We start from the raw sequence: 23,722 nt of genomic DNA on the forward strand, positions 1-23,722 counted from the left end.
TCCCTCCCTTGGGCCAGAGTGAATACCACACCCTATTTGAGATCAGGCCGGGGTTCGGACTCTGTTCTTCTCACGTAAAGCACAAATCCAATCTTAAATAAGTCAATGTAAGATATGCAAATGGTACTCTTGAATCATCTGATGTTGAGAAATCATGTAGTGATTAATCTAGCATTTAACTAGATTGCCATGCCTGGTGTGTTCAGAGAACAGATATATACATGTTAAACACCACTGCCTCCAAGTGACTGAATTGAGCAATAGCATCTGTGTGAAAACATTTTTGATTGAACTGAGCAAGTGAATACATACAACCCATCTAGGCAGATAGGTCATGTTTAACAGTGTATTCATTGACGAGAGGAAAGCATAGGTTCAGGTTCAGTCAATGAACAACTTTATTTTCTTGACATTAATAAAACAGCATGGATCAGAGATCAATAAAGCTTTCTAATACTCCTCTCCTTCCTCATCCTCATCTTCCAGGCTATCAGCTCCAACCTCCTCGTAATCTTTCTCCAGAGCGGCCATGTCCTCTCTGGCCTCAGAGAACTCTCCCTCCTCCATACCCTCACCCACATACCAGTGCACAAAGGCACGCTTAGCGTACATCAGATCAAACTTGTGGTCCAGCCGAGCCCAGGCCTCTGCAATAGCAGTGGTGTTGCTCAGCATGCACACAGCCCTCTGGACCTTGGCCAGGTCTCCACCAGGAACTACAGTGGGCGGCTGGTAGTTGATGCCCACCTTGAAACCAGTGGGGCACCAGTCCACAAACTGGATGGAGCGCTTGGTTTTGATGGTGGCAATGGCAGCGTTCACGTCTTTGGGAACGACATCACCACGATACAAAAGGCAGCAGGCCATGTATTTACCGTGGCGTGGGTCGCATTTCACCAACTGATTGGCTGGCTCGAAGCAGGAATTAGTGATTTCTGCCACCGAGAGCTGCTCATGGTAAGCTTTCTCTGCAGAAATAGCAGGGGCATAGGTGGCCAGAGGGAAGTGGATACGGGGGTAGGGCACCAAGTTGGTCTGGAACTCTGTCAGATCAACATTGAGGGCACCATCAAAACGAAGGGAGGCAGTGATGGAGGACACAAGTTGACTCATCAACCTGTTCAGGTTTGTGTAAGAGGGACGCTCGATATCAAGGTTTCTACGGCAGATATCATAAATAGCCTCATTATCAACCATGAAGGCACAGTCAGAGTGCTCCAGGGTGGTGTGGGTGGTCAGGATGGCGTTGTAGGGCTCCACCACAGCGGTGGACACCTGGGGAGCTGGGTAGACGGAGAACTCCAGTTTGGACTTCTTGCCGTAGTCGACGGACAGACGCTCCATCAGCAGGGAGGTGAAACCAGAGCCGGTGCCCCCTCCGAAGCTGTGGAACACCAGGAAACCCTGAAGACCGGTGCACTGGTCGGACTGAAAGAAAAAGAGAAAATCATGAAATAATAATAATAAATGTATTTATATAATACAAAGACAGCAGTGCCAAGGGTTCACAGCTAATGATAACAAAGCGTATTAGTGCACAGCATGTAAACATATAGATTCAATGAAAACAGATCAGAGATAAGAGGGTGCCATACCATGGAGGGCTTTGAATGCGATCAGGAGGATCTTAAACTGAATTCTGCAGGGTGGAGGAAGCCGATGCAAGTGGGCCAGAATCGGGGAAATATGCTCACTTTGAAAGAGTGATACCAGATTGTTATGTCTTGTGTTTGTCTAAAACACTGTACAGCTCTACATTTTAAAACATATACTTCACATATTTATTATTAGTTATGACACTTGGCTTTTGCAATACTTATTTTTGCCATTGACCACAATATGATTGCATACTCCTTGTATGTGAAAACCTACTTAGCAATAAACTGATTCATCTCCATTTAATACTCTTCAGCAAAATTGACTTCTGTTCTAAATGTACTGACCAGCTTTCGGATTCTGTCCATCACTAGGTCGATGACCTCCTTGCCGATGGTGTAGTGTCCTCGGGCGTAGTTGTTGGCAGCATCCTCCTTGCCAGTGATCAGCTGCTCAGGGTGGAACAGCTGGCGGTAAGTCCCCGTGCGCACCTCATCTAAGGGTAATGAGCATTAGATTATTGAAGGTTTTGAATGACAGAGGGGGGAAAAGGTTTATGATACTTTTATCATTTATAATGAATGAGAATGTACCGATGACAGTGGGCTCCAGGTCAACAAACACTGCTCTGGGGACGTGCTTTCCAGCTCCAGTCTCACTGAAGAAGGTGTTGTAGGAATCGTCCACTCCTCCTGAGATGTTCTGGTCACCAGGCTTCCTGCCGTCCGGCTGGATCCCATGTTCCAGGCAGTAAAGCTCCCAGCAGGCATTGCCAATCTGCACACCAGCCTGACCAACGTGGATTGAGAGGCACTCGCGCTGTAAAAGGGAAAAAAGGTTGTTAAGAAACTATCATAAAAGGAAGCCTAGTGGCTGATTCTTGTGCAAAAACATGTGTGTAACATACATTCTAGTGGCATATCACCACATGTGGGAGGACTGCTCTATTACTATTTTAATAAGAACCAAACATCATATCATGATTTTAGTCACCTGACGCACACATTTGTCATCTGAACAGAAAGACAGTTATAATTCAAAACAAAAAGAGGCTAAATACTGTTTATACGTCAAATACCGAAAGCACAATGACGCAGTTGTTGGCAGACAGGTGGCACGATTGGACGTGAATGTGGGCCAGTGTTAAGAGAGGAGACTATGCATTTACATTTTCTGCAACTGTCTCACACGGATTGCGCCACTGCCACACCCCTTTAGGAGACTAGTGGCGTGGCAGGCCAGAACGTAAACACACATAATAATCATCTAATTCGACCTAAATAAAGTAAAAATGTGAACCATGTCTCTCATCTCTCTAATGTGAAGACATTAGAGAAAACACGTCGGTTTGCTATCCTGGCTCCAAAATGGTGGAATGAGCTCCCCATTGACATCAGGACAGCAGAAAGCTTACACATCTTCCGGCGCAGACTGAAAACTCATCTCTTTCGACTCCACTTTGAGCAATAACATTACTAACAAAGCACTTACTAACAAAGCTCCATGATCAAAACTGCCAAAAAGAATTTCATCAATGACAAAACTGAGGAAAACAAAAATAAACCCCGGGAACTTTGGAAATTACTCAATAACCAGCTTGGCTGCAGCAAAAAACTCAAAACGAGATTTGCAAACTTAAACATAAAGACAGATAACAGGCTCATCACAGACAAACTGGATGTGGCCATGTACTTGAACATTTTTTTCACAAACATAGCCACAACTCTTGTAAATAAATTACCCACCCACTCAGGGCTTTTTGGAGTAGATCACATAATGACCTACTACAAAAACCTAGGGGTACGCAAAGATGATTTCAGTCTAGCAAGGGTAACAACAGCAGAGGTACTCATTAAACTGAGCGCCCTCAAACCTAACAAGGCCACTGGCCACGACAATATCCCCTCCAAATTCCTCAGAGACACAGCAACCGCCATCTCACCAGTCATAGCTCACATAATTAACCTCTCCATAAAACAGGGAAAAGTACCCAAAGACTTCAAAATTGCAAGAGTAACCCCCCTGCACAAAAAGGGCAGCAAATTGGACCCAGGCAACTACCGCCCTGTTTCTATACTTACCTCCATCTCGAAAGTCATGGAAAAAATTGTATATGAACAGGTCGAAAAGTACCTCGCGGAAAATAAACTAATCTATGAATTTCAATCTGGCTTTAGAACATCCCACTCCACTGACACATGCCTTCTTTATTTGAACGACCACATCAAACAAGAGGTGGACGAGGGTAAATACTGCGGCATGGTGATGCTGGACCTACAAAAGGCTTTCGACACTGTCAATCACCCCATTCTGATTGACAAGCTAAAAGCAATTGGTTTTGATAAACTATCGGTGAGCTGGATGCAATCCTACCTGGAGGGGAGAGAACAGATGGTGGAGGTAAACGGTACTCTGTCCCCCCCCCTCCCAGTGAGCTGTGGTGTTCCACAAGGAAGCATATTAGGTCCGTTACTGTTCCTAATTTATGCAAATGACATGTCATCAGCATGTGACTGCAACTTGTTCCTGTTCGCGGACGACTCAGCCCTGCTGGTCTCTGACAGGAGCAGATTGCAGGTTGAAAAAACACTCAGCTCCGAGCTCGGCAGAATCTGCACCTGGCTCGCCGATAATAAATTATCATTACACCTGGGTAAAACAGAGTCCATTCTCTTCGGTTCGAAACATAATCTCAGCAAATCCGACGATTTCTCAGTTGCAGTGGGTGACATTATTGTCACAAGTAAGAAGGAAATTACATACCTAGGATCTATTCTTGAGGCAAACCTCTCCTGTGACAAAATGGCATCCAATGTAATAAAAAAGGTCAATCAAAGAACTAGATTCCTATACCGGATCTCCTCTCTGGTAAACAAAAACACCCTGAAAACTCTGGCAGGAGCACTCATTCAAGGGTACTATGACTATGCTTGCATGTCATGGTACCATAGCACCTCCAAGGCGCTAAAAATAAAACTTCAAACATCGCAAAATAAACTGGTCAGACTACTGCTTGACCTTCCATCTAGAACCCACCTCACCTCTGCCCACTTTGACAACCTAGGATGGCTTAGAGTAGACGACAGAGTACAGCTACTTGCAATGGGCCTGGTCTACAAGATCCGCTACACCTCTATGGTACCCATGTACATGTCAAAATTCTTCCCAAAGGTCAAGGAATACCATGATCATAACACCAGAGGGAGCTCCACAAATCATGTAAAACCCAGATTTGGCACAAAAAAGGGGGAATACACGTTTCGGAATTATGCCACATCAAGGTGGAACGCTCTTCCCACAACTGTAAAGGAAAGTAAAACTATACTTACCTTCAAAACCTCTCTTAAAGAGCACCTTCGCGGGAGAGCATTGCAAAACTGGCCCCGGTAATGGTACAAATCTCAACCTGTCGTACAATGGACAGCTTCCCCCCCCCATCTATGTATATACTCGCATTTTAGACTCTGTTACTAACTGTATATCTGTAGACTTGGTATGTCTTAAATGTCCGGTTAGGATGTATTAGAACGAAATCTAAAATGAAAATTTGTAAATAAGCCATCTGTATGTAAAAAACCAACTGTATGTAAATTGTAAATAAGCCATCTGTATGTCAAATATGTCTTATATGTCTTAAATGATATGATGAATTGGAAATGGGGGACCCTGATGTAAACAAGACGAAAGTCTTTCTCTGGTCTGCATCCCCTTAACAATTGTATGTTTTGAGCTGTACTGTACTGTACCCAATATACAAGCTGTTAATAAACTTTTCAATCAATCAATCAATCAATCAAAGGACTGGCTTATCTAAAGCCAGTTGAGTAGCACTTGAAATGTGTTGGCTCTATGAAACCTGATGTACTTATAGGATTCTGTTTTCTTCAAGTTTGTATCTTCTTGGTCGAATGCACTTATTGTAAGTTGCTTTGGATAAAAGCGTCAGCTAAATGCGATGTAATGTAAAGACACTAAACCGAGGTCGACACAAATCCGTCGCAGGAAAAAGAACTCTCGCGAGATTTGGGGAGACAGAGCGTTCATTTTATTTAAATGTCGGCAGCGAGTAATCATTTCAGACAGTACGTTGGAAAAACGCCCTGGTTCACTGAAATTCAGGAAAATAATGTTTTATCTGTGTTAATATCATGTTTTAAATATGAAACCATTAAACCTGGCCACTAATGAGACAGGAAGTATATGTATTTCCAACAATTCGGCCGATTGTAAATGCTTCACTTCAACATCTTGACTGTGCCGTCGAGTTACACTTAATTTACCAACACCACAGTTAAAACGACTTATTAATGACGAAGCTTGATTTACCAGCTTACACCGCAACATTTTTGTTTCACTATAAAAATGATGCGTCGTCTTTAAAGAGTAAGCGGTTAAAAAACGTTAAGCTGGTTACGTTTTCGCATGATGACAGACGTTCAGAGCGCTGCATTTGGTTAAATACACATCCTCTAAGTGGAGAAAAGCTGTACTATCGTACTCACCATTTTTCTGAAGATGTGAAGACAGAGGGTTTCGATAAAGAAGAGGAAAAGGCAAAGTTATCTCTCACAGCAGGGCCTGTATGAGTCCAGGGTAACAAGTAACAGGTGTATTTTTTCTAGGCGGGGCTATTTATACTATCTTACGCGGGGCAATTGCTGCGGAATCTGATTGGATGAAAAGACAAGTGGGTCCACTTCTGATTGGTTGAATTCTTTATAATTTTTTTTAAAGAAACTTTATTGAGCACATAGAAAACAAGAACACTGGCTAACAAAATTCCTGTTCAAAAGCGGAATCACCCCACCCAAGAACGTCAGTCCCATGGATGTACTGGGAAAACGTGATTATTGCTGAACATTAATAAATAGACGTAGTAGAATAATACAACACATGCATATTACTATACAAGAACGTTTAGCAAATAAGATAATAAGAAAAGAAGATTGGCATATTCCGACTTTTGACGTTCATATTTGAATTACGATAAATATATATATATTTAAGTCATTTTCAAACATATCTTTGTCTGACATGAGTAATATTGTCATTGTTTATTGGTAAATATCATTCATTGTATGAACTGCAGGAAATAGTAAGCCCTCCTTTTATATTCTTTATAACTGACTCTGACAATAGCTTGTTTATTATTGTTTTAAATTATGCAAATTTTTTCTCTTTTGTATCTTTATGCGTAGTTATAAAGAACTTAACTATTTATTTCAATGTAAGATTTTTTATTAAATCTCAATTGGTATGATGCATTATGCAATTTGTGTTGCTGCACTATCAGGTCCAGAGGGCACCACTGCACTACTTCATCACAACATTGCATCTTTACCTTTGCCCTCTTGCTCGATAAAGTATTGTGGGTCAGAATAGCCATATACATATGCTGGCTTCCATACTGCAATATGCAGTAGGGCAGACTTGTAGGTTTTGCTTAATGACTTAATCTGTTTCTGGCATACCAAATAGTACAGTTGTATGGGTAAGGGAACCCACAGTAATCTCATTGTTCTCCATTGTATTCTGTCCAGTTTTTGTGTAGTACTTTTAACTGCTGCTTAATAAAGCATGTAATCATAATCCATCCTCATCACAGCCCAGTATATGTGTAATGATGTGTTTTTTAAAGCTTACCATTCAAAACCTGAGGAGATGTAACGATTATTAAACAAGAAATAGTCGAGTCAAGGGGTCGAAGAAATGAACATTTGTGATTATTAGCGAATCGGTTGCAGGTGGGTGAAAACAGGCTTAGGGAGTAACGTATTACATGTAACGGCATCAGGTCATCAGGATACAAAATAGACAAATGTATTCCCTTACCAACACACTTGTGTCTTTTTCAACGATTACGCCATTTAAATCTTTTGTCACAAACTTTGCAGATCTATTTTTCCTTTCCTGTGTGGATTCTCATGTGTGCCTTTAAATTTCCACTCAGTGAAAAAGCTTTCTTACAGACTGAGCAGCTGTGTGGTTTCTCTCCTGTGTGGCTTCTCATGTGTGCCTTTAAACATCCACTCCGTGAAAAAGCTTCCTTACAGACTGAGCAGCTGTGTGGTTTCTCTCCTGTGTGGATTCTCATGTGTCTCTTTAAATGTCCACTATGTGAAAAAGCTTTCTTACAGACTGAGCAGCTGTGTGGTTTTTCTCCTGTGTGGCTTCTCATGTGTTCCTTTAAACATCCACTCCGTGAAAAAGCTTTCTTACAGACTGAGCAGGTGTGTGGTTTCTCTCCGGTGTGGATTCTCATGTGTAACTTTAAATATCCACTATGTGATAAAGCTTTCTTACAGACTGAGCAGCTGTGTGGTTTCTCTCCTGTGTGGCTTCTCATGTGTGCCTTTAAATTTCCACTCCGTGAAAAAGCTTTCTTACAGACTGAGCAGCTGAATGGTTTCTTTTCAGCACTACGTCGTGGATCACTGACAGATTCATGTCTTTTTTTCAGTGAGTTTGAGCCTGATGAAGGTTCTGTGGTCTCCTTCCAATCAGCACTGTCTTCAGTGTCAGGTTCAGAAGAGTCTTCAGTGTCAGGTTCAGAAGAGTCTCCAGTGTCCGGTTTAGAAGAGTCTCCAGTGTCGTCCTCAGTCTTTGGTTGTAAACTGCTCTCTGGATCTGAGCTCCTGGCTGGTTCTGGTCCTCGACAGTCCTCTCCATCAGCTTCTGTTTCCATGTGTTCAGTTTGTCTTTGATGAGGCTGAGAGGACTGAGGTTTCTCTTCATCATCTTCACTCTTCACAGGGTCAGGAGTGAAAGTGGACTTGGTGATATCAGCCTCCTCCAGCTCCTGAAGCTGCTCTCCCTCCTGACTGATCCTGAGTTCCTCCTGTTCCTGCTTAATGTGTGGGCGGGGCTCTGGGTCCTCCTGGTCCAGACTGGTGCTCAACTCCTGCTGGTCAGGGAGAAGCTCTTCTTTAACCACCACCAGCTGCTGGACGTCTGCAGGAAACAGGAAACACACAGTCAGAACAAACTGTTAAGTGTTAGCATTTAAAAATCTCATCACCATTACAATGGGAGACATTTTGCAGCCCTAATTAATGCCTTTGTTTTGATATTTTCACATTATCTTTCTGAGCCCCACCTATTGTGTATTTGTGTTGGCTCAAGTCACCTCATGTAGCCCAGCCCCTTTCCACTTCCAGTTCAAAATGAAAAAGGGTTTTTTCTTCTGGCGTAGCACTAGCTGCAATGTAAACAAGGAATTGTATTTGGGATCGTTCACAGATACACTACGCCTACAGTATAGAATTACAATACTCTGTTACAAATTTAAATCCTGCATTCAAACCTTATTTAAGTAAAAGTATGCAAGTATTAACAGAACATTTGACGGCACCTTCTTATGTAAAAGTAATGACGGTGCAGTAAAATGTTCCCTGTGAGTATTTCATTTATGTTGTTTCTTGATTATTTTGTATGTTGCATTTTGCTGCTGTACATGTTCAAAGTTGCGCTTGTATAAATGATTATAGATGAGGGAACCTGCTGAATATTAAAATATGTGTGTTTTTTATATACAGTACCAGTCAAAAGTTTGGACACCTTCACATTCAATGTTTTTTATTTAAATGTGTTTCTACTTTATAGATTAATACTGAAGACATCAAAACTATGAAAGAACACATATGGAATTATCTAGTGAACAAAAAAGTGTTAAAAAATCAAGAATATGATTTTTATTTGAGATTCTTCAAAGTAGCCCCCTTTTGCCTTGATGACAGCTTTGCACACTCTTAGCTTCTCTCAGTCAGCTTCATGAGGTCGTCACCTGGAATGGTTTTCAATGAACACGTGTGCCTTGTCAAGAGTCAATGTGTGGAATGACTTGCCTTCTTAATGTGTTTGAGACCATCAGTTGTGTTGAGCAGAGGTAGAGTTAGTGCACAGTGGAAAGCCCTATTTGACTGCTGTTGTAATCCATATTATAGCAAGAACCACTCAACCCAGTAAAGAGAAGCGACCGTCCATCATCACTTTAAGAAATGAAGGCCAGTCGATCCGGAAAATGTCAAGAACTTTGAATGTATCCTCAAGTGCAGTCGCAAAAAACATCGAATGCTATGATGAGACTGGCTCTCATGAGGACCCCCCCGGGAAAGGAAGAGCAAGAGTTACCTCTGCTCAGAGGATAAATACATCAGAGTTACCAGCCTCAGAAACCGCAAATTAAAGCACCTCAGATTAGAGCTCACATAGATGATCACAGAGCTCAAGGAGCAGACAATCTTAACATCCACTGTTCAGAGGAGACTGCGTGAATCAGGCCTTCATGGTCCAATTGCTGCAAAGATCCACTACTGAGGATCAGGCTTGGATTTTCGTCATTTTAGGGGCAAGGCCATTTGGCCTTTGGTGTCACACATTTTTTCAGGGCACAAAGGCCATTGAGGGAAACATTTGGATTTGGAGCTTACAAATAAATAACACATGAATGACATGGAAAACAAATCACTTTTTTAATATCAATAATGTCAAACATTATATCATCATATAGGCCTATGCCTCCTTAGTATTACCGTATATAAAATGAAATGAATAATTAGTGTTTGGTATTTTTTCCATCTACTACTTCTCCCATTCACAAATCCAAAATCAAATCAAAAAATCTAAAATTCTATTAATATGTAACAAATATATTCCATTTCAGAGCAGAAGAAACAGCCTTCAAGGGTCCAACTCTGCACATACATCATTCAGCAGGGCACAGTGAAGCTCAAACATTCAACTGTATGAACAAGCAATACTTTGAAATGCAAAAGTGTGTGTGTGTGTGTGTGTGTGTGTGTGTGTGTGTGTGTCTTTAATCAACTCCTCACTGCTCCTCATATCTGTTCAGAAACTAGACAGAAGTTAAACATGTACAAACCACAGACTGTCTGTGTCATGGTGAATACAGTCGCTGCTTTAATTCTGTCTTTAGGACGTTGTTGTGAGTTTGGACGGAGCAGATACATGTTAGTTTCTGATCTGATCGAATGGAGATCGCTCCATTCAGAGAACACGCATTTTAAAAGTGTTTCGCCTGCCGTCTTGTCTGCACACTTGTCAAAGCATGGTTTTTACTAACCGTTGTCAGTATGTAGTTACTTCGTCATCATTTTGAAACGTGTATTACAATTAAATCACGGTCAAATAGGTTAATTTTGTCGTAGTTGGTTTGCTGGTGGTGATTTATTCAGAATTCAATATATTATAAATACATGTTGGCAATAATTGATTGATCGAGATTTTACATTAATTTATATTAACGTTTGAATTACTTAATGACATTTGTACGAGTTCCCCTATTCTTTATCAAGTAACATTTTAGATGTGTTTAATTTATTATTGAACATATTTATTCATTGATTTCATTATGAATTATTCTCACGCAATTTGAATTAATCCAAAGTATTTGTTTTTATTTGCTTTTACACATTTAAAAAGAAAAGGTGAATAAAGAAGCACATTAAAACTAAAGTATCAATGTATGTCACATTTAATCAACTAGTGCCTACATGCATGGGTAATATTTAAATCAGTAAATTAAATAGCATATTATTCAATGTATGTATTTTTATAAATATATTTATTTTGGTAGGTTTGCTCTTCCGTAATAATTATAATAATGGAGTATTTTCACAGTGTGGTGTTTGTACTTTTACTTCAGGATGTACTACCTGCAGCACGTGCTGATAAAGGGTCTAAAGCAGGGGTGTCAAACTCAATTTCATCACGGGCCACATCAGCATTATGGTTGCACTCAAAGGGCCGGTTGTAACTTTAAGACTATATCATTAATTAATATAACTTCATAATTAACTACGTCTGAAAGCAGAAGTCTAGAGCAAATAATTGCAAGTCTCTTCAGTAAGAATGTCACAATATGATTTTAAAAGAAAAGCCACATTCTGGATGTGGTATCTTACCTTGTGTTATTATTACATGTTATTGCATTTGTCCAGCAGGGGGCAAACTCACTCTTGGTATTAAAAAGAGCCTGTTGTACATGTTCCCACGAGGAAGTCCCGGAAGCATGTTACCAAAGTAAAACCAAGCCCCCAGGAAGTGCGCCGGACTCAGATGAAAATATTCGTGCTGGCCAAACGGCGGTACTACACTTCCTTTTGGTTGCCAAGCCCGGAAACACTTTTTCCCATTGACTTACATGGGGAAAGAGTGGTCTGTAAATCGTTGAATAATTTTTTTTAAACTAAATAAACTACCCAGTATGAACACTTGTATAGCCCTTATTAAAAACATTCGTTCCTCAAGTTGTAAAAATGTGCTAATAACGTTATTCTGTGAGTTATTTCCCTCTGCATTATGAACGCGCATCTAACCCACGGGACCGCGCCGCCCGGCACGTTCATGTTACGTGTTCAGCACTACATGCGTTTATCTTTACCCATGGATGCACAATAAGAACGGACCCATATCGCCTTACTGCCAGCCCACGGAGCTGTAATAATGGATATATTGCACATGTTTGCTGTAATTCATAATTTGTAAAATATTATACTACATGGGCAGTATGATTAAATCTTGTACCGTAAATGTTGTATTAAATAAAGTTAATATTACCGACGTAGATTAACGTCCCTGTAGCTTCTTATTGCACTAAGAAGCTTATTGCACTGTGCAATAATTCTTTCATGCTAAATGAAGCTCTGTTGCTTGGATATCACTAGATCCTGTTACAGCGTAATATAAAAGTACATAACGATTGATGTGTAAATTAGCATAATTACTAGCTAACCGCTAGCTGCTAACTGCCGCCTCGTTAATATCAAATCTATCATAATAACAAACCATTACCATGCTGTCATGAACGTGCGGTGCCGTTACGTGTACGCAAATTGACGTGCTTGATGTGAACGAGCATTTTGGGGGGCATGGTTAAAGTTGCGCATGCGCTATGAGCGCACATACGGGTACTTCTCAGGCATGCCGGGTAATCTGTGACGTTTCGCTCTCTCAAAAGTTGGGCCATTTTATCATCATGCGCGAATGAGCAACTCTCATAGGAATGAATGAGGCCCCTTCTCCCATGCTGTATCCAGTCCTTATTATACATCCATGAGTAAAACCAGTTAAATCTACTCCTATGTTGTGGACATACAATTATTGATCACAAGATACAACATATTATTGGCGATGAGGATTAAGAAGAGGATTAAGACAAGGATCAATACGGGATCAAAGAGGACATGCCGAACGGACTGGTTAGCACCTTACATGCAGGTTTGGGTCGTTAGCGGCAGCTAGCTCAAATTATTAGCAAAGTCTGCGGGTGGAGGAGAGGATTCATTGACACACAATGGCAATGATTGGCACGCTGGCACCTTTTGATGCAAAAAATCAGAAGTGGGAAGAATACTGTGAGGTATTGGAACAGTTTTTTGAGGCTAATGAAATTGAAAATGGAGACAGACAAAGAGCCATATTAATAAGTGTTGTGGGATCATCAACATACAGCCTTATGAAAAACCTCCTCAGTCCGGATAAGCCCAAGGATAAAACTTACACACAACTTGTGGAGCTGCTAAAAAATCACTTTGACCCAAAGCCTAGTGAAATTGTGCAAAGGTACAAGTTTGACTTCCGCAACCGTGAGCCCAATGAGTCAGTAATGGAATATGTGGCTGAGCTGCGTCGGTTAGCGCAGGATTGCAACTATGGTAACACTTTGCAGCAGAGGTTGAGAGACAGGATCGTCTGTGGAATAAATGAAGATCGGATTCAGAGACGACACTTATCAGAAGCGGATTTAACATTTGAAAAAGCATTATCAATTGCTGTGGCGTCAGAGACTGCAAATAAAAATGCACAGGAGATACTAAGCCAAGGGGCCACAGCTAAATGCTTCAAAATGGATAAAAAGCCACAGGAGGCTTATGCACACAGAGAACCTACCAAAGAGTGTTACAGATGCAAGGGAACCCAGCATGAAGCAGCAGACTGTAAGTTTAAACAAGAGACATGTCATGCATGTGGTAAAATAGGACACATTGCCAGAGCTTGTCGTAGTAGATCTACACAGAATGGAAACCGCAACAAAAATGCAGACCCAAAGAGAGAAAGGAGGCAAACCACATATCACCGTTCTCATAAAGTACAAGAGCAACGGAGCCAAAGTGATAGCTCAGAAGAAGATACATTCTTACTGAATAAGATGAGGTTCAGATTGGGATGCATGAGTGAAGTGCACCTGAGACGAGTAGACCCATACATGGTTGAAGTGAAGCTGGATAGTAAGTTTGTTAACTTTGAGATAGACACTGGCTGTAGTCTCACAATAATGAATGAACAGACATTTCAAAGACTATGGAAAGACACAAAAAGTCCATGTTTGAGACCAACCAAAATCCACATCGAGTCTTATACAGGTGACCCTGTTAATGTGGTCGGAGCTGCCCTTGTTAAAGTGAAATACAAACATCAAAGGCGGTACTTGCCCCTCATTGTGGTTAAAGGGGACGGCCCCAGCCTGCTGGGAAGAGGCTGGCTGGAGGAAATACATCTGAGTTGGAAAGAAATCAAGCTCAGACACAAATCCCGAGTCCTGAAACACCTGAAGACAGAGGACAAATCGCTGCAGCAAGTACTGAGCAAACATGAACATGTCTTCAAAGAGGAGCTTGGCACACTGAAAGGTATGAAAGCTACCATCCATGTAAAGGCTGATGCAGTCCCTCGTTTCTTCCGTCTGAGGTCTGTCCCGTACGCCATGCGCACCAAAGTAGATGAAGAAATAGACAGATTGTTGAAAGAAGGAGTAATCTCACCTGTTAAACATGCAGAATGGGCAGCACCAGTGGTTCCAATACTGAAGCCTGTTGGGACAGTAAGGCTATGTGGAGACTACAAGCTCACTGTAAATACAGTTTCCTCACTTGAACAATACCCCATACCCCGAATGGAAGACCTGTTTGCAGCACTGACAGGAGGAAAACAGTTCACAAAGTTGGACATGAGTCATGCATACCAGCAAATACTCATGGATGATGAATCAAAGAAATACTTAACAGTGAATACGCACAGAGGCTTATTCACATACAACAGACTGCCTTTTGGAGTAGCATCAGCCCCAGCTATATTTCAGAGGACAATGGAAGGTCTCCTGCGAGGCATTCCTTTTGTGGCAGTGTATTTAGATGACATCCTGGTGAGCGGTGTGGATGAGGAAGACCATCTGCAGAACCTCGAGACAGTGTTGGCAAAGCTGGAGGAGGCAGGATTGCGTCTGAGAAGGAGCAAGTGCACTTTCCTGGAAGAGGAAGTGGAATATCTGGGACATCGAGTGGACGCACAGGGACTTCACCCTATGGAAAAGAAAGTCAAAGCCATCATGGAGGCTCCCAACCCCACAAATGTTACTGAACTCAAGTCGTACTTAGGTTTGCTAAATTACTATAACACATTTCTGCCAAACTTAGCTACACTATTGGCACCACTGCATGAGCTCCTGCGACAAGATGTGCGATGGACATGGCAAAAGAAACAGGAAGAGGCTTTTAAAAAATCAAAGGCCCTGTTAAACTCAGCAGAAGTGTTGGTGCATTACTCTGCTGACCGAGAGTTAATTATGTCATGTGATGCGTCACCTTACGGGGTGGGCGCTGTTTTATCACACGTAATGGACGATGGAACTGAACGTCCTTTGGGGTTCATGTCGCGTACCCTAGCGCCTGCTGAAAATAATTACTCACAGCTAGACAAAGAAGGCTTAGCAGTTATATTTGGAATCAAGAAATTCCACAAGTACTTGTATGGTCGAACTTTCACCATCTATACAGATCACAAGCCACTGATCTCTCTCTTCAACTAAAAGAAACCCATTCCACAGATGGGTTCCCCTAGAGTTCAGAGATGGGCAGTGCACCTGAGTGCCTATGAGTATCACATTGTGTACAAACCAGGAAAGAACAACGCTAATGCGGACGCATTAAGCAGACTGCCGCTGTCGGAAGATGTGCGAGAGAGTGAGACCGCAGAACAAGTGCTCATGATTGATCTTCTGGATGACACACTCGTGGACACAGCCAAAATAAAACACTGGACAGCTAAGGATGTAATATTGTCTCAAGTTCATGGTTATGTCCTGTCGGGATGGCCTTCAGTGACTGAGGCTCCTCTCAAGCCGTATCATCAGAGGAGAGAAGAACTGAGTGTGAGGGATGGCTGCGTGCTCTGGGGAGCCAGAGTCATCGTACCAAACAAAGGCAGGGAAAAGATATTGAAAGTACTGCACCAAACACATTCCGGCATGTCAAAGATGAAAGGTCTGGCTAGATCTTATGTATGGTGGCCGGGGATGGACCAGGATGTAGAAAGGGAAGTGCAGTCTTGTGAGGAGTGCCAAAAGCACCACAAGTCACCACCATCAGCACCATTACATCCCTGGGAGTGGCCGGAGTCTCCCTGGACGAGAATTCATGTGGACTATGCAGGCCCTTTCCTGGGAGAGATGTTTCTACTGATAGTGGATGCTCACTCAAAATGGATGGATATTTATCCAGTGAAGTCAGCTACATCACAGGTGACCATTGAAAAGCTGCGTCAGAGTTTCAGTGTTTTTGGACTGCCAAAAATGTTGGTGTCAGACAACGGAACCTGTTTTACAAGTGCTGAATTTGAGACTTTCATGAAACAAAATGGCATCCGCCATGTGAGGTCAGCACCGTTTCACCCGTCTTCTAATGGGCTGGCAGAGAGGGCGTTCCAAACCTTCAAAGGGGGGATGAAAAAGATGAAAGGTGAAACATTGCAAACTAGACTGTCAAGGTTTCTGTTCAGTTACCGCATCACACCTCACACGACCACAGGCCGGTCGCCTGCAGAGTTGATGATGTCAAGGAGACTCAGATCTGCATTAGACCTGCTCCTGCCAGGCGTGAAAACAAGAGTGCAGCAAAAAACAACTAAAACAGAAACAGTCCCATGACACAAACAGGAAACTGAGAAGTTTCTCACCTGGGGATAAAGTGTTCATCAGAAACTACTCTTATGGACCTAAATGGATCGCTGCGGTCATCGAGAGCTCATCAGGTCCAGTGTCATATACAGTGATCATTGGAAGTGGTCAAGTCGTGAAGCGGCATGTGGATCAAGTAAGAGCCAGATTAACAGACACCGTGCCCTTAGAGCCGGTGCTGGACTCCAACAGAGACACTGTGGTTCCAGTGACAATCGAGCAAGAAGGACCTCCTGCAAGTGAGCCAGTGATTCTGTGTACTCCGGTCCCGCCGGACTTGCCTGCTACACCCGTGGTGAGACGATCAGAGCGCGAGAGACAGCCACCTGTATACCTGAAAGACTTTGTTAAATAGATCAAGAGATGTTCCATTAATAGAGCAGCATAGTTCTCTGATCTCACTTTAAGGAAAGGTTTAGAATGTCAATCTTTGAAAGTGAAATGGTTTATGCCAGTACCTCGAAATGTTGTGTAACGGGAGTATGTTATACCCCCACCTTCGGGAAGTATTGTTAGCTTAAAGGGGGGGAAATGTGGTATCTTACCTTGTGTTATTATTACATGTTATTGCATTTGTCCAGCAGGGGGCAAACTCACTCTTGGTATTAAAAAGAGCCTGTTGTACATGTTCCCACGAGGAAGTCCCGGAAGCATGTTACCAAAGTAAAACCAGTTAAATCTACTCCTATGTTGTGGACATACAATTATTGATCACAAGATACAACACTGGAAAATCATTGATTGTGACATTTTGAAAAAGAGAAGTGACATTTTGAAAAAAAAATCTATTTATGAGAAAAAGGCTAATTCTAAGAAAAAAGGCATATTTGGACAAAAAAAGTCAAATTCTGAGAAAAAGTCAAATTTGAGATGCATTGTGGTACATGTCGTTTATGGGCAACATGCTTCTGTAAAGTAGCATGTAACCGTATAATAAACATATTATATTCTTTGCAAGCTCTTGTGGGGCCACATAAAATGAAGTCGCGGGCCGGATTTGGCCCCCGGGCCTTGAGTTTGACACCCCTGGTCTAAAGTGTTATTAATGTGATAATAAAGTGCTACTGAAGAGTTTAAAGTGTTAATGGAGAGTAAAGGGAACAGACCTGCTCTGTGTATCCGAAGCTGAGGCTGTAAAACAGCGTCCAGTAGTTTCTGGAGTCTCTTGTTCTCCTCTTTGGAAAGAGACAGCTCCTCCTCGAGCATTTGGACTTTACTCATGTTTCCTAGATCACCTTTTCCTGCAGACTCCGTTAAACACACCGTTTCTCTCTCCATCAAACTCTCAATCTGACTAGTGTTGCTAACGTGTTTCCAGCTAGCATGCTAAGCTAGCTCCTATAGTCCGAGGTAAACGCTCCAGAAAAAAGAGCACAGAGTCCATTCAGAGGTTTATCCAGACACACAGATGATGGATCAGTAGTGCTGGAGCTCACACACACTTTCTCAGGAACACAGAGAGAGAGAACCGTAGCGATGAGACGCCACATGGATCCAGGTTCTTCTTCTTCTTCTTCTCTCGGTTTTTGGCGGATTGCAAACAACTTTAAGGTGCATACCGCCACCTACTGTACAAGAGTGTGGATCACCATATCATCCTATCACCATTTGTGGAATTATACCACTGTATTTACGTTGTTTAAAATTCTTCCAATCAATCCTGTTTCACTCAAATACTTAAGAATGGCCTTCCTGGTAGCTCTTACCCCCTCACCTTCTGTTCCCAGTGTCCCCATCAGGCTCCACTCCCTTCCTGCCTCTCTGACCCTAGGCTCGTCTCAATACCCCTCCTCGACTCCTCTCTTCCCCTCCTCCGGGACTTGACCCGGAAATCGATCAAGACACGCCATGTTGAAGGACGTCCCAATAGCTGAAATGCACACGGAGGAGTCGAGGAGGGGTGAGGGAGGAGGGGTGCGGGAGGAGACGAAAGGGAGGATACACGAGAGCAGACTACGCGGAAGTGTTTTCACTACTCGCGTATAAAAGCCCCGCCCCCACCTTCACAGCTGGTCGATTTCAAGAGAGGAAAACGGAGAACTGGAAGAATGAGTGGAAAAGCGTCACATAAATGTATAAGTGCTCACAGCTCCGTGGGAATTATTATGTGAAATTCATTTCTTAAGGTTATACTAACAATTTAAGTCATGTTTAATGATCTTGAACGTCACTAAAACATAGCTATTAAGAAAGCTATTTCATAAATGGCTAGATCTTGATAAATAACAATTATTTGTTTTGTTTTGTGTTAAAATATTGAGTAGTTAAATTATTTAAAATGCACAGTCCTGAATGTGGGTTTGTGGTGAATGTGGGGATCTACAGGACACACATGTTCAGAGCAAAGGCTTTCACATTATTATAATTATAATTTTATTGAAATGTACATTTTACACCAAAACGGAACACAAAAGCAGGACCAACCATCATACATTGAATTCCTTGACTAACAAGAGAAAGATTCATAATTTAAATACATATTTAACAACAAATGGGCCGGTTCTAAGGGGTTATTCAGTTAAGCCCGATGAGAGGGGATACAGCTGTGCACATGTCATCATTAACAGACGTCGTTTAAGAGTGACGTTTGAGTGAACGAGGACATCCCAATTAATACCTGAGGACTCCTCTGTCCTCGCGTCACCTCCTCGTGTCTCTCGCTCGCATCTTACGGAGGCGGAGCTAAGACGCAAGGAAGGGACGCGAGTGAGGGAAAGGAGGAGTCGAGGAGGGGTATTGAGACGAGGCTCCTGTCTCTTAGTTGTTCCCTCTCTGTTTTCTACATGTTGCAGTGTAATACGATGTGTTCCACATTTTCTTTCACTCCACACCCCCTGCATTCTTCAACTTCGCTTTTTTCCTTTAAAAACATTGTTCCGTTTAATCCTGTATGATCCAGTCTGAGTCTAGTGATGATGATCTCCTCCCGTCTGTTCCTTTCTGCATAGATCTTTATTATTTAGTGGGAATGCTGATACAGCATTCCCACTATATGTTATGCTACGGACAAAATTCTTATTATTCCATCCAGTTATTTTGTCCGTCTTCTCCTCCCACATTCAACATCGCAGAAACTCCGTTCAAACATCAAAACGTTCAGCTCGGTCGGGAATCGATGGCTATTACTTTTATCATTCATAACTTTCATAATTCCAGAGATACATCCCATAATTCATCACATTTTTAACATTTGAACTTTAACATTGCGCAGCTCGTTAAGGCAGAGTGCGTGATGTCACAGCTAGAGGGTAGGAAATCTTGAAATTTGCCTTCATATTGTTTTTAAAAACTGCCATAATTCCCAAACCCTACATTCCTGAGACATAATTTTTCATGAGAAACGTAGGAAAACATCTCGTAGCTTGAAAAATGACAAATAATTAAGCACAATAATTAAACAAAATGCCTCTTGAGGGCATGAAGTGACAAAAATTTTCAACATGCCTCCATTAAAGCCCATTGTAATTTCAGGCTGATATTTCCTCACAGCAGCAGCCGCACACCTTTAGTTAAACTGCCAAAAAGGCCACATTATTAACCCGAAAGTACACAAAAATTACACTTCAGATACTCAACTTCCTTGACATGCTTCACGTTTTGAAATTTCACAGATATCTGTTATCGTTCTTCCACAAAACGTTCACATGTAAGAGGTTTATCTCTCATTCAGAACAATGAAACCTTTGATCTCTTCATAGCTCGTTAGCTCAACTATAAACACCTGTGTAATGGAACACGATGATGTCATCACTCCAACTGATAGCAGTCAGTTCTAACTGTTTCTCTCTCTCTCTCTCTCTTTCCGCACGGACACATATGTTGACTGTACCTACTGTATACCTAGTGTGTGCCCTCTTTTCTCTTCTTCCCTTCTCTTCCCGGACTTCAAGCCGGCAACATGTGCTTTTCTGCTGCTCAATAAAGCACTTCTGTAGGGAAACATTCAACCTTCCATCCAGACAGAGTTTCATTATCTCCAGATTCAATACCTCAGTGTCTTCCACATGGAGAGGGGGGGGGGGGGGGGGGGGTCCTCCCCGACCCATTTCACCATGATGGCTTTCCTGGCCAGCATTCAGACTGAACAACATCCTCATGATGTTTTAGAGCAGTGGTAATTTATTTCATTCTTCCCTTGAAAAAATAACAAAAATCTAAATACTGTTAAAGAACCGGATCGATAAGCAGTATTTCTAATTGTTTCAATTAGGCCTCATTATTTCACAGTGGCACACGATCATCTGCCAATACAAGCACTTCTGTTCATGTTCAATCCATAATAAAATATATAATGATATATATTTTTGTCTCGTTATTAGCAGAGAAAATGTAATGTTCGTACAACTATATACAATGAATTCTAACAATCTAAGTGGGAACGGGGTTAGGGGGGGCTCGAAAATATTTCCAATCACCCAAGGGGGGCCTGACTGAAAAAGGTTGGGAACCAATGTTTTATGCCGCAGTTCCACTACGCGGTCGGCCTCGGCCACGCTCGGTACGGCTCGGTACGGCTTGGCCGCGTTGGGCCTTAACAGGGCCGACTCACTTCATGCTGCGCTTCCATTACAGTTTAGGAACTGGGGTAGTTACTATAGTAACGCAGTGTAGGCGGAGCCGTGACGTCATCTTCAATGAGAACTCCAGAAAACACAACACAGCCGTTAGCTGTTAGCACTCAGAGCTCACAGCTCCTTATATATGTTCAGAAACTCGACAAAAGTTAAACAAGTACACACCACAGACTGCCTGTGTCATGGTGAATACAGTCGCTGCTTTATTTATGTCTGTATAGGCCGTTGTTGTGAGTGTGGACGGTCGGAGCATATACTGCGTTAGCTTAGCCAATCTCCATCTAGAAAAACACGAATTTTAAAAGGTTTTTCGCCTGCCGTCTGTCTGCAGACTTGACAAAGCATTAATTCATGGTTTTTACTAACCGGTATCAGTATGTTGTTACTTCGGCATCATTTTGAAACGTGTATTACAATTAAATCACGGTCAAATATGTCCATCTTGTTCTAGTTGTAGCCCTCTTGCCAGCGCTCCTCTCTCTAGTTTAGCATACTCAGCCCGACTCAGCCCTGTTTGTTGGCCCCGATAGAACCACAATTTTGTCGGGCCAGAAAAGAGGTGAAAAAGTGGCCCCGGGCCGGGCCTGGCCGTACCTAGGCCTAGTGGAAGCGCAACCAAAAACGGGTACGGCACGACACGGCACGCTTAAAGCGAGCTCCGCGCTGTAGTGGAACTGCGCCATTAGAGTACTAGGGCCATATCCAAGCAGACACAATAGAGGTTCTACTGACACCTGTTGACCGATTGCTGTAGTGATGTTTGCACATGTTGCCCTCCAAAATACTTGAGTTTTGCTGCATTCCTTCATTGCAATGCAGCCTAGTCCCTACATGAGTCTCACATATTGGACAATTCTGTGAGGTCCCCGTCTTATACTTACTATAGATATAAGGAGAATATTATAACTCTTTGTATCTGTTCCAAATTAAAATGTTGGAAGGTAGCTTCAAGATATGAACCCAGATACCATCATGCATCACATGAAGAGCAGCTGATTTGAAAAAACAATCTCGAGAGACGGCTGAGTGACCGCAGTGCAGAATCGCTGTAAAGTTTAAATCTCCTAACAATGTTGTGCATTTTAGACACAGGCCTATTATATTTACAGCCCTTAATAACATTCATTTTCTGGGCTCAATATGTGTCTTGGCCGTTTTCGCTGTGATCGCTAAATTCACCTTGTTTATAATATTATCACCGTTCCAAGCAAACAAGGGCTTTTGTTTTGTAATCAGTTTCGCCCCGCCCCTCGATCCAATGAGCATTAGACCATTTAGTAAGATAAAACAACAAAAACAAAAAGGCCTCTCAGATGCTCTTCCGCTAACTTGTGTAATAAAGAAAAACAAATGGACCGTAGATACACGGATTAGGGCGACACCATCTGGTCACAACTTTAAATATTTGACCATGTTTATGTGCAAATGAAGAACCTTTTTCCTTAAGTGAGACTCTTTTCTTTTCTGACTTTATGGGTATTTCACTTTATATTAATGGTGGGGTAGGTCATTTTGGAGAAACCAGCTCGAGTGCGCTGGAATTAGAAAATACACAGCCGGAAATAATCTGCCACTTCCTTACAGAGCCCCTCCTCCAACACACACGAATGCGCACATGACCAATGAGGGCACGAGATAAGTTTGTGCACAGATGGAAGGCTGACAGGCAGGTAGGCCATCCAGTTATTTTAGCCGGGCCGGCTCAGATGAATGGTCGTACTTTTTACAGTACTACGGCTTCCACAGATGACATTTTTGTATGGATTTTTTGTCAAAGCACTTAAGATATTCATTGCTATCGGGATGTTAAGAGCATTCCATGGAATATAACAAAAAGTGTATCTCGAGCCGGTTTCTCAAACTTACCTACCCCACCTTTAAATACATAACAATAAGAGTGCAGAACATCTAATACACTTCACTATTGTGACGACCCCTGCCTTGTTGTCTCCTGTGGTGTGCATGGCCCTTTAATGTTTCTCCTCTGCTTGTGACGCCCTGATTGGGGACACCTGATGCCCTGATTGAGGACACTTGACGGCTGGCGGAGGATTAAGAGGCCTGAGCCAGAGTCTCGATCTCTCTCTCCCGCAGAGGACCTGACCTCGGAGCAGCCACGTCGCTTCGTCTTTTGTTTTCCCTTTGTGTTAGTTTTTTTAGTTTACGTTAAGCTTCTGTTAATAAATATATTTTTCATATATGTTCTCGTCCTTCCCACGCTTTTTGTTATGGCCAAGAGCCAGGCCATGACAGATGGGGGCTCGTCCACTTCTTTTATCTGTGATACAGCAACGGATAGGTAAGATTTGTGTTGGGAGTTGGGGCGCGTGTATAAACGTTGTTGGGAGCGCGTTTGCAGTGCGGCCGGTTTCTTTGTCTCGGCTCGTTGTGGAAGGACATTAGATTTCAGATCGTTGTTTGGGGACTGATTTGATTACTTTGTGAAGCTTTGATTTGTTTAGTATTATATTTCGGGAGAGTGGTTGCTAGTTGTTCTTAGCCGTGGTCAGCTGTTTGTTTTGTTTTTTTCTCCTTTTTCTCTCGTGCGGGTTTGTTGGTGCGTTGCAGGTGGAGCAGTGCG

At 42.3% G+C, this 23,722-nt stretch overlaps 1 protein-coding gene and 1 pseudogene across 1 annotated transcript; one reads left to right on the forward strand and one right to left on the reverse strand.

Moving 5' to 3' along the window:
* Positions 1 to 374: 374 nt before the first annotated feature.
* Positions 375 to 6,194, reverse strand: LOC117482467 (tubulin alpha-1B chain-like). The gene is made up of 4 exons (XM_034130561.1): positions 6,099 to 6,194; positions 2,190 to 2,415; positions 1,944 to 2,092; positions 375 to 1,428 (listed from the first exon to the last, which is right to left on the reverse strand). Exons 1-4 carry the CDS (start codon positions 6,099 to 6,101, stop codon positions 451 to 453), a joined length of 1,356 nt encoding a protein of 451 aa, XP_033986452.1. The 5' UTR covers positions 6,102 to 6,194; the 3' UTR covers positions 375 to 450.
* A 7,602-nt stretch (positions 6,195 to 13,796) lies between these two features.
* LOC117482464 lies at positions 13,797 to 16,983 on the forward strand (annotated as a pseudogene).
* The last annotated feature ends 6,739 nt before the right edge of the window (positions 16,984 to 23,722 follow it).

The sequence above is a fragment of the Trematomus bernacchii genome, unplaced genomic scaffold (genome assembly GCF_902827165.1).
Source record: "Trematomus bernacchii unplaced genomic scaffold, fTreBer1.1, whole genome shotgun sequence".
NCBI lineage: Eukaryota > Metazoa > Chordata > Actinopteri > Perciformes > Nototheniidae > Trematomus > Trematomus bernacchii.

Excerpts from the sequence above, each read along its gene's own strand:
- LOC117482467 (XM_034130561.1), bottom strand. Across the intron at positions 2,093-2,189 it reads CCTGGAGCCCACTGTCATCG|ATGAGGTGCGCACGGGGACT; the intron begins GTACATTCTCAT and ends CATTACCCTTAG. Across the intron at positions 1,429-1,943 it reads TGGACAGAATCCGAAAGCTG|TCCGACCAGTGCACCGGTCT; the intron begins GTCAGTACATTT and ends TTTTTCTTTCAG.